The following is a 15,412-nucleotide window of genomic DNA, read 5'->3' as shown; positions in this document are numbered from 1 at the left end:
ATAGGTACAGTATAAGCGGTATGAAAATAACTCCACCTTACCCTCTAAGCTAGCTAGCTATCCTATCCAATCCTTTCAGATCAACACAAAGGGGCTAGGAGATAGGGGGTCAATTTGTGGCACAGCAATTTGACTCAGGCAAAAAAAGTGTTTGAAGGTAAGAAGTAAAGCGCTGTCAACATATGAAGTCCTTTGTGTTTTAGCCCCTGTCATTCTCTGTTAAGACAGCTGCTCCTTTTCATTTTGGGCTGGATGAAATATGACCTCTGTATGCATGTCAACCCCCTACCATCCCACTGGACCGACCACATACACACACACACACAGATTGCAGTGTGTGTTTAAGAGATGGTGAACTGCTGCTCCTCTCCTCCCGGTTGAGAGGTGCCATGTGACAGTGTAGGGAGATGTGCCTGAATGAAGGAGGTCAGGTTTAAGTAAAGCTACAGAACTCAGGGAAGCACTGAAGCTCATAAGGCATCTGGGATCCAGAACTATCTGACAAACGGACAGAGTGAGAGAGAGAGAGGAAGGGATAGGGACCGACAGAGTGAGAGAGAGGGGAAGGGATAGGGACCGACAGAGTGAGAGAGAGGGGAAGGGATAGGGACCGACAGAGTGAGGGAGAGGGGAAGGGATATGGACCGACAGAGTGAGGGAGAGGGGAAGGGATAGGGACCGACAGAGTGAGAGAGAGGGGAAGGGATAGGGACCGACAGAGTGAGAGAGAGAGAGAGGAAGGGATATGGACCGACAGAGTGAGAGAGAGGGGAAGGGATAGGGACCGACAGAGTGAGAGAGAGGGGAAGGGATAGGGACCGACAGAGTGAGGGAGAGGGGAAGGGATAGGGACCGACAGAGTGAGAGAGAGGGGAAGGGATAGGGACCGACAGAGTGAGAGAGAGAGAGAGGAAGGGATAGGGACCGACTGAGTGAGGGAGAGGGGAAGGGATAGGGACCGACAGAGTGAGAGAGAGGGGAAGGGATAGGGACCGACAGAGTGAGGGAGAGGGGAAGGGATAGGGACCGACAGAATGAGAGAGAGGGGAAGGGATAGGGACCGACAGAGTGAGAGAGAGAGAGGAAGGGATAGGGACCGACTGAGTGAGGGAGAGGGGAAGGGATAGGGACCGACTGAGTGAGAGAGAGGGGAAGGGATAAGGACCGACAGAGTGAGAGAGAGGGGGCCACTTGATGAATGATTATGATTATCAAAAAATGATACATCTTATTTATGTTGTTAGTCAAACTAAACCAACTCCATTGAGTATGAACATGTAGTTTGCCTTCAACTCTGCACAGTACAAACTGTAGAGAGTCCAGACTGTACAGAGTACGGTACCACCACCCTGGAATTATTTTTAGCCATTACCAGATTGAGGGAGGCTCAGACGGAGGATTATTTTCCTCAGTGACCTGGAAATAGATCTCAATCAGGAGTTTATGACTCTTTTGGTATATACAGATTTGTTTAACAATGGTATTACATTATGTTCTGTACATTGCTCATCCCATAGGTGATACTTTTCTGTCCTTTTTGTACAGCCTACATCTCAGCCCTCAAATTAGTAGCATTATCTGTAATGCAGACTATGAGTTACTGTATTATAAAGGGACCATTGTGTCATACTTCTACCTACAGTGCCAAGTGAAAGTCTACACACCTGTTGCACTGTCTTCAAATTTTATCTAAAAAGGGATTACATTGGATTATTTTCCTACGGATCTACACAACCTACTCCACTTTATATAAATGTTTCCATATTAATAAAAGAAACCCCAAAGATTTCCGTGATTGCGTATGTCTTCACACCCCAGAGTTAATACTTGGTGGAATCACTTTTGGCAGCAGTTACAGCTGTGAATCCTTTTAAATAATATTCTACCAACTTTGCTCTTAGGGCAACATATACAGTGCATTCGGAAAGTATTCAGACCCCTGGACTTTTTCCAATTTTTTTTTACGTTACAGCCTTATTCTAAAATGGATTAAATACAATTTCTTCCTCATCAATCTACACATAATACCCCATAATGACAAAGCGAAAACAGGTTTATAGAAATGTTTGCAAATGTATATAAAGAAAAACAACAAATACCTTATTTACATAATTATTCAGACCCTTTGCTATGAGACTCGAAATTGAGCTCAGGTGCATCCTGTTTCCATTGATCATCCTTGAGATGTTTCTACAACTTGATTGGAGTCCACCTGTGGTAAATTCAATTGATTGGACATGATTTGGAAAGGCACACACCTGTCTATATAAGGTCCCACAGTTGACAGTGTATGTCAGAGCAAAAACCAAGCCATGAGGTCGAAGGAATTGTCCGTAAAGCTCCGGGACAGGATTGTGTTGAGGCACAGATATGGGGAAGGGTACCAAAAAATGTCTGCGCTCAGGACCTCAGTCTGGGGTGAAGGTTCACCTTCCAACAGGACAATTACCCTTAGCACACTGCCAAGACAATGCAGGAGTGACTTCGGGACAAGTCTCTGAATGTCCTTGAGTGGCCCAGCCAGAGCCCAGACATGAACCCGATCAAACATCTCTAGAGAGACCTGAAAATAGCTGTGAGGCGACGCTCCCCATCCAACCTGAGCTTGAGAGGATCTGCAGAGAAGAATGGGAGAAACTCCCCAAATACTGTCACGATCGTTAGACGGAGTAGACCAAGGCGCAGCGTTGAAAGCAAACATACTTTATTAATCGAATGATAACACGAACAGCGAAACAAAACAACAAACGATACGTGACATCCAAAGGACAAACCTAACTAGGAACAAACCAACTGGAAACAAGATCCCACAACTATTGTGGGAAAACAGCCTCTATAAATATGGCTCCCAATCAGAGACAACCAGCAACAGCTGACACTCGTTGCCTCTGATTGGGAACCACTCTGGCCAACACAGAAATACAATACATAGAATATACACACCCTGGCTCAACATATAGAGTCCCCAGAACCAGGGTGTGACAGTAACCCCCCCTAAAGGCGCGGACTGCGACCGCGCCTAAACATCAACAAACCAGGGGAGGGCTGGGTGGGCATTCCTCCTCGGAGGCGGTTCCGGCTCCGGGCTTGACCACCACCCTTCAACCATCCCCCCCATGGCGCCCCTGGTCCGGTCTGGCCCCGTTGGCTGGAGCTGGACTGGACATCGTAGAAGCGGATTGCTTCAGCTCCGGTGTGGAGCAGCTGACCGGTACCTGACCAGGCACCGGTGACCCAGGCACGGGTTGTGCCGGACTGACGACGCACACCCCTGGCCTGGTGCGTGGAGCAGCTACGGGCCGGACGGGCTGACGATGCGCACCCCTGGCTTGGTGCGTGGAGCTGGAACGGGCCGTACCGGGCTGACGATGCGCACCCCTGGCTTGGTGCGTGGAGCAGGAACGGGCCGGCCCGGGCTGACGATGCGCACCCCTGGCTTGGTGCGTGGAGCAGGAACGGGCCGGACCGGGCTGACGATGCGCACCCCTGGCTTGGTGCGTGGAGCAGCAACGGGCCGTACCGGACTGACGATACGCACCCCTGGCTTGGTGCGTGGAACAGGAACGGGCCGGACCGGGCTGACGATGCGCACCCCTGGCTTGGTGCGTGGAACAGGAACGGGCGGACCGGGCTGACGATCGCACCCCTGGCTTGGTGCGTGGAGCAGCAACGGGCCGTACCGGACTGACGATACGCACCCCTGGCTTGGTGCGTGGAGCAGGAACGGGCCGGACCGGGCTGACGACTCGCACCCCTGGCTTGGTGCGTGGAGCAGGAACGGGCCGGGCCGGGCTGGCGACGCACACCGTAGGCTTGGTGCGAGGAGCAGGAATAGGCCGGGCCGGGCTGGCAACGCGCACCGTAGGTTTGGTGCGAGGAGCAGGAACAGGCCGGGCCGGGCTGACGACTCGCACCGTAGGCTTGGTGCGAGTGGCAGGAACAGGCCGGGCCGGGCTGACGACGCGCACCGTAGGCTTGGTGCGAGGGGCAGGAACAGGCCGGGCCGGGCTGGCGACGCACACCGTAGGCTTGGTGCGAGGAGCAGGAACCGGCCGGGCTGGGCTGGCGATGCGCACCGGAGGCTTGGTGTGAGGAGCAGGAACAGGCCGGGCAGGGCTGGCGACGCGCACCGTAGGCTTGGTGCGAGGGGCAGGAACAGGCCGGGCCGGGCTGGCGACGCGCACCGTAGGCTTGGCGCGAGGAACAGGAACAGGCCGGACCGTACTGAGAACACACACCACTGGCCTTAAACGGGGATCAGGAACGGGCCGGACCGGACTGGCAATACACCTCAGTACCTCTCGCCGTGCCTCTACAACTTCCTTCCCTCCTCTCACCAATGGCTCCCGTAACCCGGTGGCCTTCTCTCCTCGTCTCCCATTACGCCCTGTGGCAGCCTCCTGCTGCCCAGTCGCCCATGCCGTGTGCCCCCCTAAAAAATGTCTGGGGTTGCCTCTCGTCCGTCCGACGACGACACTGTTGACGCCGTTGCTCCTCTCTCGCCAGGGCCTTAATCTTAGCCCATGGCCCTTTGCCCCCGAGCATGTCCTCCCAGGACCACGATTTGCCCACCTGGGCCATCGCCAACCTCTCCAGCTCCTTTCCCGGCGCTTCCTCCCATGTCCAGGCCGCCTGCTCCTGGACACGCTGCTTGGTCCTGGTATGGTGGGATCTTCTGTCACGATCGTTAGACGGAGTAGACCAAGGCGCAGCGTTGAAAGCAAACATACTTTATTAATCGAATGATAACACGAACAGCGAAACAAAACAACAAACGATACGTGACATCCAAAGGACAAACCTAACTAGGAACAAACCAACTGGAAACAAGATCCCACAACTATTGTGGGAAAACAGCCTCTATAAATATGGCTCCCAATCAGAGACAACCAGCAACAGCTGACACTCGTTGCCTCTGATTGGGAACCACTCTGGCCAACACAGAAATACAATACATAGAATATACACACCCTGGCTCAACATATAGAGTCCCCAGAACCAGGGTGTGACAAATACAGGTGTGCCAAGCTTGTAGCGTCATACCCAAGAAGACTCGAGGCTGTAATCGCTGCCAAAAGTGCTTCAACAAAGTACTGAGTAAAGGGTCTGAATAGTTAGGTAAATGTGATATTTCCGTATTTTTTATTTTATATAAATTTGCAAAATTTTCTAAAAGCCTGTTTTTGCTTTGTCATTATGGGGTATTGTGTGTAGATTGATGAGGATTTTTTTTAATTTTTTTTATCCATTTTAGAATAAGGCAGTAACGTAATAAAATGTGGAAAAAGTGAAGGGATCTGAATACTTTCCGACTGCATTGTATCCATTGATTTTGTCAAAATTGCTCAAGCTCAGGAACTGTGGTTAGGAAATCATTAATGAACAGCAATATTCCAACCTTGTCTCTGATTTTCAAGCAGACTGGACCGTTCAGGAACACTCAACAACACCTCTTGGAAAGCCATTCTGGTGTGTCTATGGCATTAAAATGTGTGTAATACCCACAACATGATGCTGCCACTACAATACTTGAAAATACAGAGGATTAACAACATTGCATTCACTCCACATTACTGGCCTGTATGACAAAGTGAAAAGATGGAAGCCTGTTTTTTTTTAAATCACTTAAAATCATATATTCTGTTTACAACAAGGCCGTTAAGTAATACTGCAAGACAACACGGCAAATAAATACATTTTTGGGCCTAAATTAAAAACTACAGTGAAACCCTCTGTATTTTCAAGTATTGTGCTGGCAGCATCATGTTATGGGTATGCTTGTCAGCGGTAGGGAATGTGTAGAGCAGGTTGTGTAAATCAGCAGAATTTTTTTCTCCCATTTTTGCAAGGGGTTGTAGACTTTCACTAGACGCTGTAGACTGAGCATTCCTTTATATTACACTGTTAGACTGGTGGAAATGGAGTGTGAAAAAGTCTGCATTTTAAGAAAACTGTGATATGTAGGCAAATGATTGACATTTCAAGGAGGGAGGGATCTGAACAGAAAACATGGACTGGGATTTGTTGCTCAGCCGGAGAGAAATGCGCATAGAGAGAGGGGGGAAAGCGAGAAAAGAGAGGGGAGTGAGAGAGAGTGAGTGAGAAAACAGAGGGAGGAGAGAGTGAGCTCTCGGTCCTAATCATCAGCTTTCTTTTGTCACTGCGATTCTGTCTGCTTTTTCATCTGCAGCACACAGGAAAATAGATTGAAAAGAGAGAGAGATAAAAGGAGGAAAAAGGAGTGCGAAGCACAGAAGATATTTTCTGTCCTGGATCGCATATAGAGGTATTTTCTGAGGGAAATAAGAGACTGACGCATACGGAGGCGAAATAAGTGGATGTGTGGAAACCATTTACAAGTTTGAAGACAAACCTGTGAAGAGGATAGGATCCAGGAACGGAGGGAGAGAGGGGACCTGTTCAGTCCCTCATCCTCAAGCCACCAAACTGTCATTAATAGACAGCAACAGGATAGTCCTAGCCTCCTAGCTCCACCTGCCTGTCCACCTGCCTCTCTCCCACATCTGTATTCTGCAACCTTGGATACAGCATCTGTATTGTCAAGCCTTGGATACATGTTGTTGGGTCCCAGAGGACGTGACAAGGCGTCAGTTTTAGGGTTCTCTTCACAGCTTGCCTGTGAGTGAGTGGGTGGAATTGTCTCCCTCCACCCGCACTCGCTGTGTTGGGAGTGTGTGTGTGCACTGACGTACATGTGCGTGTGAACTCAATTGCTTGTTTGCTCACTGCTGTCTCATGTTTGTTACGATCGTCTTAGGCATTCTTCAGCCTCGTTAACTGGGTTGTGTTCACCTGTGAGTGTGTGTGTGTGTGTTTGTGTGACTCTCTTGGGTATCATTGGAACTGTATCTATGGTGGAACTGTATGTATGCACCAGCTCTTGCGTAACATGTTGGCAACTGCATGACATCATTCCAGAAAGACTTCCACCTTCATAGACTTGACACGGAATGGTGCTAAAGGATTTGCAGTTGCACAACACTGTTTCTCCATACATACATAATGAATGCATAAGGATCCATTATGCAGGAACTGGAGTCCCCTCGGAGGGCTTGAAGCCCATGTTAACCTCATCAGTAGTTTCCTCAAAAGTCCAGTGAAGCGCTGTTAGTAAGATAGACCCCTGTTGTCTGCCTCTCTGTCTGTCTGAAGAGTGACACCTCTATTTAGAGCCGCCACTTTGTGTCATATTCTCTCTCTTGGTGGGATCCATTGCATCTTCTCTCTCTCTCTCTCTCTCTCTCTCTCTCTCTCTCTCTCTCTCTCTCTCTCTCTCTCTCTCTCTCTCTCTCTCTCTCTCTCTCTCTCTCTCTCTCCTATCTTTATCTTAAACTGAATCCAGTACGTTTTGGTGTTACGCTTTGAAAGAGGCCATATAAAGAATCCGTGGAACCTTCGACCAATCTCGCTTTATCCCTCCCTCCAAAAACTCTTACCCTCTAGACCCTGCTCCCATTGGTTCATCATTATGATTAGTGTAAACAGCATCCACTCCGATGGGCGGAATCGCTCCCGCTCTCTTTGCTCTGTGCGTGTTCGGCGGGACTTCAGAGTAATGGACCCCTTCCGCTACCCCCGCGCCCCCCGCTCTCGTTCCCTCAAACCCTTGTCCTTCCCTGACCTGCTGGGAAGGTCCCAAGATGGACAGAACCACCCACAGGCCCGCAAGAAGAAGGCACAGCTTGGAAAATGCAGGGTAAATTTGTGTGGTTTAATTTGGTCGAAGCAGCGATCAGTGTGACTAATAAGATCAGTGTGAACTGGTTTATTCAGGAGCTCTATTGATAGTTGTCCGACATGATACCAGGATGTACCAGGATGACCAAGGGTCCCACCACACTCATTCAACGCACACATGCATGTACACACGTTTTCATATGTGTGACGTCTGTTTTGTCTGGTCTTTTTTTCTAGGCCTTGTACAACTCTATCAGAAACGAGAAGCTCCAGTGGACCATGTAAGTGTACTTAGCAAAAAATAAATATTTTTGTTTCAACTAATTATTATTAAGTAACTGGTTCCACAGCCTTTTCTTCTTTTTTTTTACTCAACATTTCGGACCAAGTGTTACCTGAAGAAAAAATATATATAAACGGGCCCCAAAAATTCAGTCAACTTAAAATGATGTTTGCTCAAATTGTCTCATATGTTCATTCAACTAGAAATTATTATTTGGGCATCTTACATAAAAAAGGCTGTGGAACTAGTTACACACACAGTGCTTTTACCATACAATGCTTTCAACTTACATTTAATTTATACAGTAACTATTATTATGTCCTCACCTGGGATTTGAACTCCCAACCGCATGTTCACGGCATTCCAATCTTCCTGCTACACCACCATGTCTGTGTCAATGACTGATTTCACCTGTATTGCTACACTTTTCACTTCAAAGTAAATCTCAGCTTTGTTAAAAGTACACTCAAGAAAAACTATTGTATTTATTATAGTGATTAAGGAGTAACATTTAAAACAGAGTAATATGCCCCACCAACATTAGACAACCATACAGAAAAACCTAAAATTGCTGAAATAAGTAATCAAAATAAATGATGAGAGATTAGTCTGATTAACTGACATTTAACACAGACATGGTGGCGTAGCAGGAAAATCAGAATGCCATGAACCAAGAGGTTGTGAGTTCAAATCCCAGGTGAGGACGTTGAATAATAATTACTGCATAAAAGAACATGCACAAAAATAATAATATATGTCAATGTGTGTCAAAAATGTAAGTTAAAAACATTGTATGTTAAAAGCACTGTGTGTGTAACTAGTTCCACAGCCTTTTTTTAGGTAAGATGCCCAAATAATAATTTCTAGTTGAATGAACATATGAGACAAGTTGAGCAAACACATCATTTTTAAGTTAACAGAATGTTTGCCTACATTTTCTCAATTTGGAGCTAAGTTTGGCCAAAGTATTTTTTTGTTTTGTTCAGGTAACACCTGGACTGAAAAGTTGAGAAAACAAAAAAAGACTGTGGAACCAGTTACTTAATAATAATTACTTGAAACAACTAGATTTTCTTTTTCTTTTTTTATAGTGTACGAATGATGTTCATGTTCTCATGAACGTATGGGCATATGTCTGACTTTATTTGCTTGTACTTTCCTTATTTAATCAAAACTGCTGTTCAGGTTTCCTGAATAATGATTCATCTCAGGTTTGGATTCATTTTCTTAATGTTACAAAATCAGCATATCAGACGTTTGTTATTGGAATTAGCGGTAAATCTACTTGTAATCAGTGTACAAGCAATATCCCCCTTACAGAATCAACTACCAACTGTGCCCCTGTAGCATTTGCCGGACTGTGTGTGTGTGCCAAGGGTTGCTATTCTGGACCTAGCCTTTGTGATGCCCTGAGACCCTAATTTAAGACTTAAGCTCTCCAGACTTCGTTGCCATGGATACAGGTCCCTACTTGCCTCTCTCTGTAATTACAGGTCGACATCTCACTCCGATTCTTAAGCACACACACGCAGGCACGCCTGCTTTTGGGGGTTCAGTCATCCTCTGAAAGAGAGCAGTGGGAAAAGCATCTTCTCTCACATTCCCTTTTACTCTGCACCACTGCTTGAATCTTTCCCGGTCCCAACATCCCAAGGCTCGCCATGTGCCTTGCTCTATATCCTAGTTTTTCTGCCTGTAGCCTCCTCTCTCTCTCTCGCTTTTGCCTCACTCTCTCTGTTTCTCTCTCTCTGTGCCTTTCTACACCTCTTGCTCTTGTGGATTCAGAGAGGTCAGCAGTTACTTAGCAACAGATGAGAGCTTTTGTGTATAGTATGTGCTGACTGGCCGATTCACTTTTCAGAATGAATCTAGCAGTGGCAACACAAGTGGTTAGTTGCTTAGTTTATGCATTGTCTTTTTAAAAATAAATTGATAACATCCTGTAACGCTTGACATTGTACCTGCAGGTATAATGCTATAACTTGTTATAGGCATTTATGAGCCATTTTTTGTCTTACTTGTCTTACAGTAAGGTTTATTGTGTTATCTATGCATTAATATTTCTACTGACTCAAATTGACAGAAACATTATGAGATGATTCCAAGACATTATTAAAGGGTCATGCATGCTTACGACAAGTCTTGCAATGCATTATAATTGCATCATAATGCATTACACCTACAGGCTTTAAGTGTTACCAATGGCTTTGAGGAGATATTGTGAGAGATAGATAAAAGAAAGATTGATAGAGAGGGAGGTGAGAGAGATGGAGAGTTATTTTAAGACACAGATCCTGGGAGGGTCATACCAGAAGGATGGGCAGACTGCGTGTGTGTATGTATGTGTGTGTTTTTGGTGTGTGTCCACAGGTATGTGACTTGTGTGACAGTGGATGATTGAATCTTACAGATCGATTGTGTGTGTGTGTGTGAGCCTCTATTTATATATCTGAGTGTGTCTAGCAGAGAGACAGGAGGTGGACAGTACAGTGTGACACAGCAGCACTCCCACTCTGACAAACAGCAATTTAAAGCTCATACATTAATGAATGTTTATGCGAGCAGCTGCAAAGCTTCACTGGTGTACTGATCTGTATTCAGTCAGTGTCTTCAGTGGGTGGGAGACACCATCATCCCCAAATGTCAGTACCGTAGGATTCTCTCTTATAGCATCATGGAACACTCAGACCCCTCAGTTCACGGGAAAATGGCATCTTTAAAAGCCCCACAGTCAGTCAAAGAGATGCCAGGACCTGTTATCTAACAGACAGTGAGTCTCTCACCACTCATACCGATGTGGATCGTTGCACTTACAGCAAAACCATTTCTATGTAACAGATTAATTATAGATATCTGAATGATAATTGACTGGACGAGATATTAGTCGTATTTGGCATATGTTTATGCTTATCAAAGTGAGTTCTATCAGTTCAGTGTCAGGGCTTATGGCAGGGTTTCAGTTGTTAGCATTGCAGGAGAACTTGGTAAACATTTCTCTGTGATTGGCCAGTAAGATGCAAGTAAGCTGCTCAGCTGGAGCATTATGGGATGTTACCTCTCAGCGTGGGTGACACAGCCAGTGACCCTGAAATCCAGAGGCTCTCACATGAGTGGCATGCTGAGTGCATTAAGACATATGGCCCTCTCACCTCCAAGCTATGAGGACTGATCATTCAATCGTACTGGAGGAGATGATTGAAAAGAGTTTGAGACTAACACATTTTGTTGATGATGAGGGAATTACAATTTGTATTTGATTTTTATCCTCTCCATAGCGATGAGGAGGAGTTGCGCAAGTCCTTCTCCGAGTTGGCCGATTTGCGCACTGACTCCGCCTCCCACACCATGAAGCGAATCGGCAGTAGTCTAGGCGTGGCCCAGAATCCTGACGCCCTGATCTATAAGAACGGCTTCCTGGTACGGAAGGTCCACGCAGACTCTGACGGCAAGAAAAGTAGGTTCCCTCTAACCTCACCTGTCACCTGTGAACCATATCTGTTCCATTTCAAGGTTGATAAATCCGACCATGTTTGTCTAAACATTGCTGTACTATCACTAAGTTTGATTCAAAATCACATTGTGGATATTTACTTTCTTTCTATGGTCTGTTTTTCAGCCCCTCGAGGTAAGAGAGGATGGAAGACATTTTATGTCATGCTGAAGGGACTGGTCCTTTACCTGCAGAAGGTACACCAAACCACACCCCTCCCACCATCCTTACAGTATATCCCACTCTGTGATTGGACGTGTGTGATAACATTCTGCTCTCTGATTGGTCTGTAGGGAGAGTACCGTCCAGATAAGCAGCTGTCTGAAGAGGATCTGAAGAACGCTGTGTCCATCCACCACTCTCTGGCCATGAGGGCAGCAGACTACAGCAAGAGGCCCAACGTCTTCTACCTGCGCACTGCAGATTGGAGAGTGTTCCTCTTCCAAGCACCGTGAGTCTCCTCATCCTCCTCTTCCACCTCCACCCACTCCTCATCTCTACCCTCCTCCACCCATTTCTTATCTCCACCAAGTCCACCTCTTTAATTCCATACAATTAAGAATTTAGTTATCTGACCCAATTTTGTGCTCTGTATTAGCTCTGTATTGGTACATGGCTATTTCTGCCTTCTACAAGGCTGTACTAAGTGCCTCCAAAATAGTAGTGATTGAGTACAGAGTGGGCAGTGCCCCTGTCATAGAGCCCCAGGCTCAGATAGATGATCATGATGTTTTTGTGTCCCTGGAGGACACAGTTGTCTGGGATGTCCTAGATACACACTTTCTTTCAGGGTTGGGATCAATTCCATTTCAATTCAGGAAGTGGAATTAAAAAATCCTCATTGAAAATAAATGTCACTCTTATTCAATTGATAACTGACCCCAAACCTGTCTACCTGCCTGTTTCTATTAGTTGCCTTTTTTGTTTACTGGGGCTGAGAATTGTGGCCTTTATTCTGATAGTCAGTATCCAGATTTTAACTCTCTTGTCCTCCATCTCAGTAATGCAGAGCAGATGCAGTCGTGGATCACCCGTATCAACGTGGTGTCAGCCATGTTCTCAGCGCCACCCTTCCCTGCAGCCATCGGCTCCCAGAAGAAATTCAGCCGCCCGCTGCTGCCAGGCTCCAACACCAAGCTGTCTCAGGTACACAGAGGCCTCCACTCACACCATGACCCTCTCTCTCTTTCTCTCGCTCTCTCTGCTTCCCCATACTAGCTCTTAGTCCAAACCTATTACCGCCAGTATCTGTTCTGTAGTTAGATTAACCCAAACATTTTTTTAAACTTGTGTACTTAAGGCAGATCATTAAATACACACTCCTGTATACTTCTTTTTGTGTTAAAAACAGAGAAGAACTGCTATTTACAACCATAAAATTACTAAAATGCGTAAGTAGGCCTCCATGTTGAGCAGAATTCTGTATAAGTTAACCTGACTTTGGTGTAGCCTTATGTTAATGATATACCTTTGTCATGTGACAGGAAGAGCAGGTGAAATCCCATGAGACACGTTTCCGGGCCATCTCCTCTGAGCTGAATGAGTTAACCGCTGTAATTCCAGACAAAAAGGCCAAAGTGTGTGATCTGGAGGAGCACAAGCAACGTGAGGAGTACCTGGAGTTTGAGGTAAGGGATTGTTGTTGTTGTCTGTTTTAATATAGTTATAGGGATTGATAGTTGCAGCCAGAGCTGTAGTCGAGCCGAGTTTGGCAGACTGAGTTTGTTTGATATTCAGAATTTGAATGGCTGCCAAATTGCCTATCAAATGTTTTAAGACAATTCCATTCCAGGCCAGCCAGAATGGAAATAAGAATGCTTTAGTTTGGTGCCAGAATCCAGGACAGATTGCCAAACTCTATTGCCAAACTATGGCTTTGATCTCAGCTATGCAGAATCCTTGCAGAATCCTGTTTGACATCAAGTACTCTCTCTCTCTCTCTCTCTGATCCAGAAAACTCGCTACGGTACGTACGCCATGCTACTGAGGGCTAAGATCCGGAGTGGGGAAGAGGACCTGTCTCTATTCGAGTCGCGTCTCTTTGACAACGGGGGTCTCCAGAGGGCCCACTCCAGCCCCACTCTGCGGGAGGAACACAGCAGCAGCAGCCAGGCCAGCAGTGCTAAGGGTGGGGGCAGCAGCAGTAGTTCCAGCACCAAGGGGAGAAGCAAGACCAAGCGCTCTGAGCCCCAGAGAAACAGCTACAGACAGGCTGTCAAACAGTGAGAGGGACCCTGGAGGGTGTTGGGGTGGACAGGATGGTTTAAACAATTGGATTATCTGTGTTGATCGATAGACAGGGACCACTGGTGTGACTGGAAAATTTGATGGAGGTGGGGAGGAGGAGGAAGATGATGGGTTGGGGGTTGACCTGTTGCATGCTTCTATCCTGAGAAACCCCAGGCACGGATGCTCCAGGGCTAATTATACAGTACAGTGGACACTCAGTCCTTCATTTTACTATACAAATGACTAACTTCTGTGTGGTCCTAAATTACGGGTCATATCCACATGTATTTTATTTGAATATTATTTTGGACCAATTCTTGTTGACAGAGATCTAAAGATTACATAGACTAAGCCATTAGATCTGATTATGTTGAGAGTCGTAGGTTATTTTCCTCCTACGAGAGTTCAGTGTCTCCATAAATTCCATCTATGTGATTACTGCACACTGCACAGCCCACCTCGCCACTTGTAAAGTGAGTTGCCGTGCCGACCAGCTAGGATGGACAGAGACAGAGCTGCATCAGCTCATCTGACTGTTACCATGGAGACTAAACGGAGCCTGTGATCATTCCATCCGACCAGAGTGCCAGGACCTCAACCCAACCACAATGCATTTGGAGGAAACTGGAGGAACACTGTGTTCTTCATGAGAGACATGATCAATTGGAAAGAATATAGCAGGTTACTGGACATAATTTATGATGCTGCATGCACATACTAATTTTGTTTTCAAAGTCTTTGCTATGATTTTATTATTCTAAGGGCTTTTATTGTGGCAAACCGAACCGGCCCAGACCCAGGCCCTTCTACTTTAACTGTGAAGCTCTGCTGGATCTCATTATTATTTCTAAGGACATTTACACACATCAGCTATGGCACCGCCACTAATCTGAATGATTTGTCATACTAATGGGTTGATAAAGTAGATTGATCACACAGGCTGGCTATCTATCAGTTTAATTCACTTTGAAGAGTAGTATCAGGAGATGGAAGACTCACTCATCGAGGACATGCTTCACTATGGTATTAAAAGACAATCGTTTTTTTTTATTCTGACGTTATTCACATGGTGTTTTTCATTTGTATAACTGAAAAATGAAACATGACAGTACATCTCAGCTGTTTGTCAAACACGAGTTTGAACGTCTCTACAGGAAAAACTCATCAGATAATTGATGAAGAATTTATTTAAATGTTGGTTGAATGTTGATTTAAATTCAGTATCATGAATTGTAATGAGGAAAGAAAATGAGGAGGCCTACCACACCCAATCTAGTATACACTGAGTGTACAAAACATTAGGAACACCTTCCTAATATTGAGTTGCACCCCTTTTTGCACTCAACAGCCTCAATTCGTCGGGGCATGGACTCTACAAGGTGTTGAAAGCGTTCCACAGGGATGCTGGCCCATGTTGACTCCAATGCTTCCCACAGTTGTGTCAAGTTGGCTGGATGTTCACGGTTGAGTGTGAAAAACCCACCAGCGTTGCAGTTCTTGACACAAACCGGTGCGCCTGGCACCTACTACCATACCCTGTTCAAAGGCATTTCAATATTTTGTCTTGCCCATTCACCCTCTGAATTGCACACATACACAATCCATGTCTCAAGGCTTAAAAATCCTTCTTTAACCTGTCTCCTCCCCTTCATGTACACTGATTGAAGTGGATTTAACAAGTGACATCAATAAGGGATCATAGCTTTCACCTG

At 46.0% G+C, this 15,412-nt stretch overlaps 1 protein-coding gene across 3 annotated transcripts in view; it reads left to right on the top strand.

Moving 5' to 3' along the window:
• Positions 1–14,836, top strand: part of LOC121569692 (PH and SEC7 domain-containing protein 1) — a 61,207-nt gene extending 46,371 nt beyond the window's left edge. For all 3 annotated transcript variants that reach the window (XM_041880842.2, XM_041880847.2, XM_041880853.2), the window contains 7 exons: positions 7,936–7,979; positions 11,257–11,435; positions 11,598–11,668; positions 11,765–11,922; positions 12,473–12,617; positions 12,956–13,099; positions 13,425–14,836. In XM_041880842.2, coding sequence (XP_041736776.2) covers positions 7,936–7,979; positions 11,257–11,435; positions 11,598–11,668; positions 11,765–11,922; positions 12,473–12,617; positions 12,956–13,099; positions 13,425–13,697 — 1,014 coding nt within the window. In that variant the 3' untranslated portion in view covers positions 13,698–14,836. The remainder of the gene's footprint in view (positions 1–7,935; positions 7,980–11,256; positions 11,436–11,597; positions 11,669–11,764; positions 11,923–12,472; positions 12,618–12,955; positions 13,100–13,424) is intronic.
• Positions 14,837–15,412: the final 576 nt, after the last annotated feature.

The sequence above is a fragment of the Coregonus clupeaformis genome, chromosome 1 (assembly GCF_020615455.1).
Source record: "Coregonus clupeaformis isolate EN_2021a chromosome 1, ASM2061545v1, whole genome shotgun sequence".
NCBI classification, from domain to species: Eukaryota; Metazoa; Chordata; class Actinopteri; order Salmoniformes; family Salmonidae; genus Coregonus; species Coregonus clupeaformis.
Note: the sequence above shows the minus strand (reverse complement) of the source record. Positions and strands in the feature narration are given on the sequence as shown.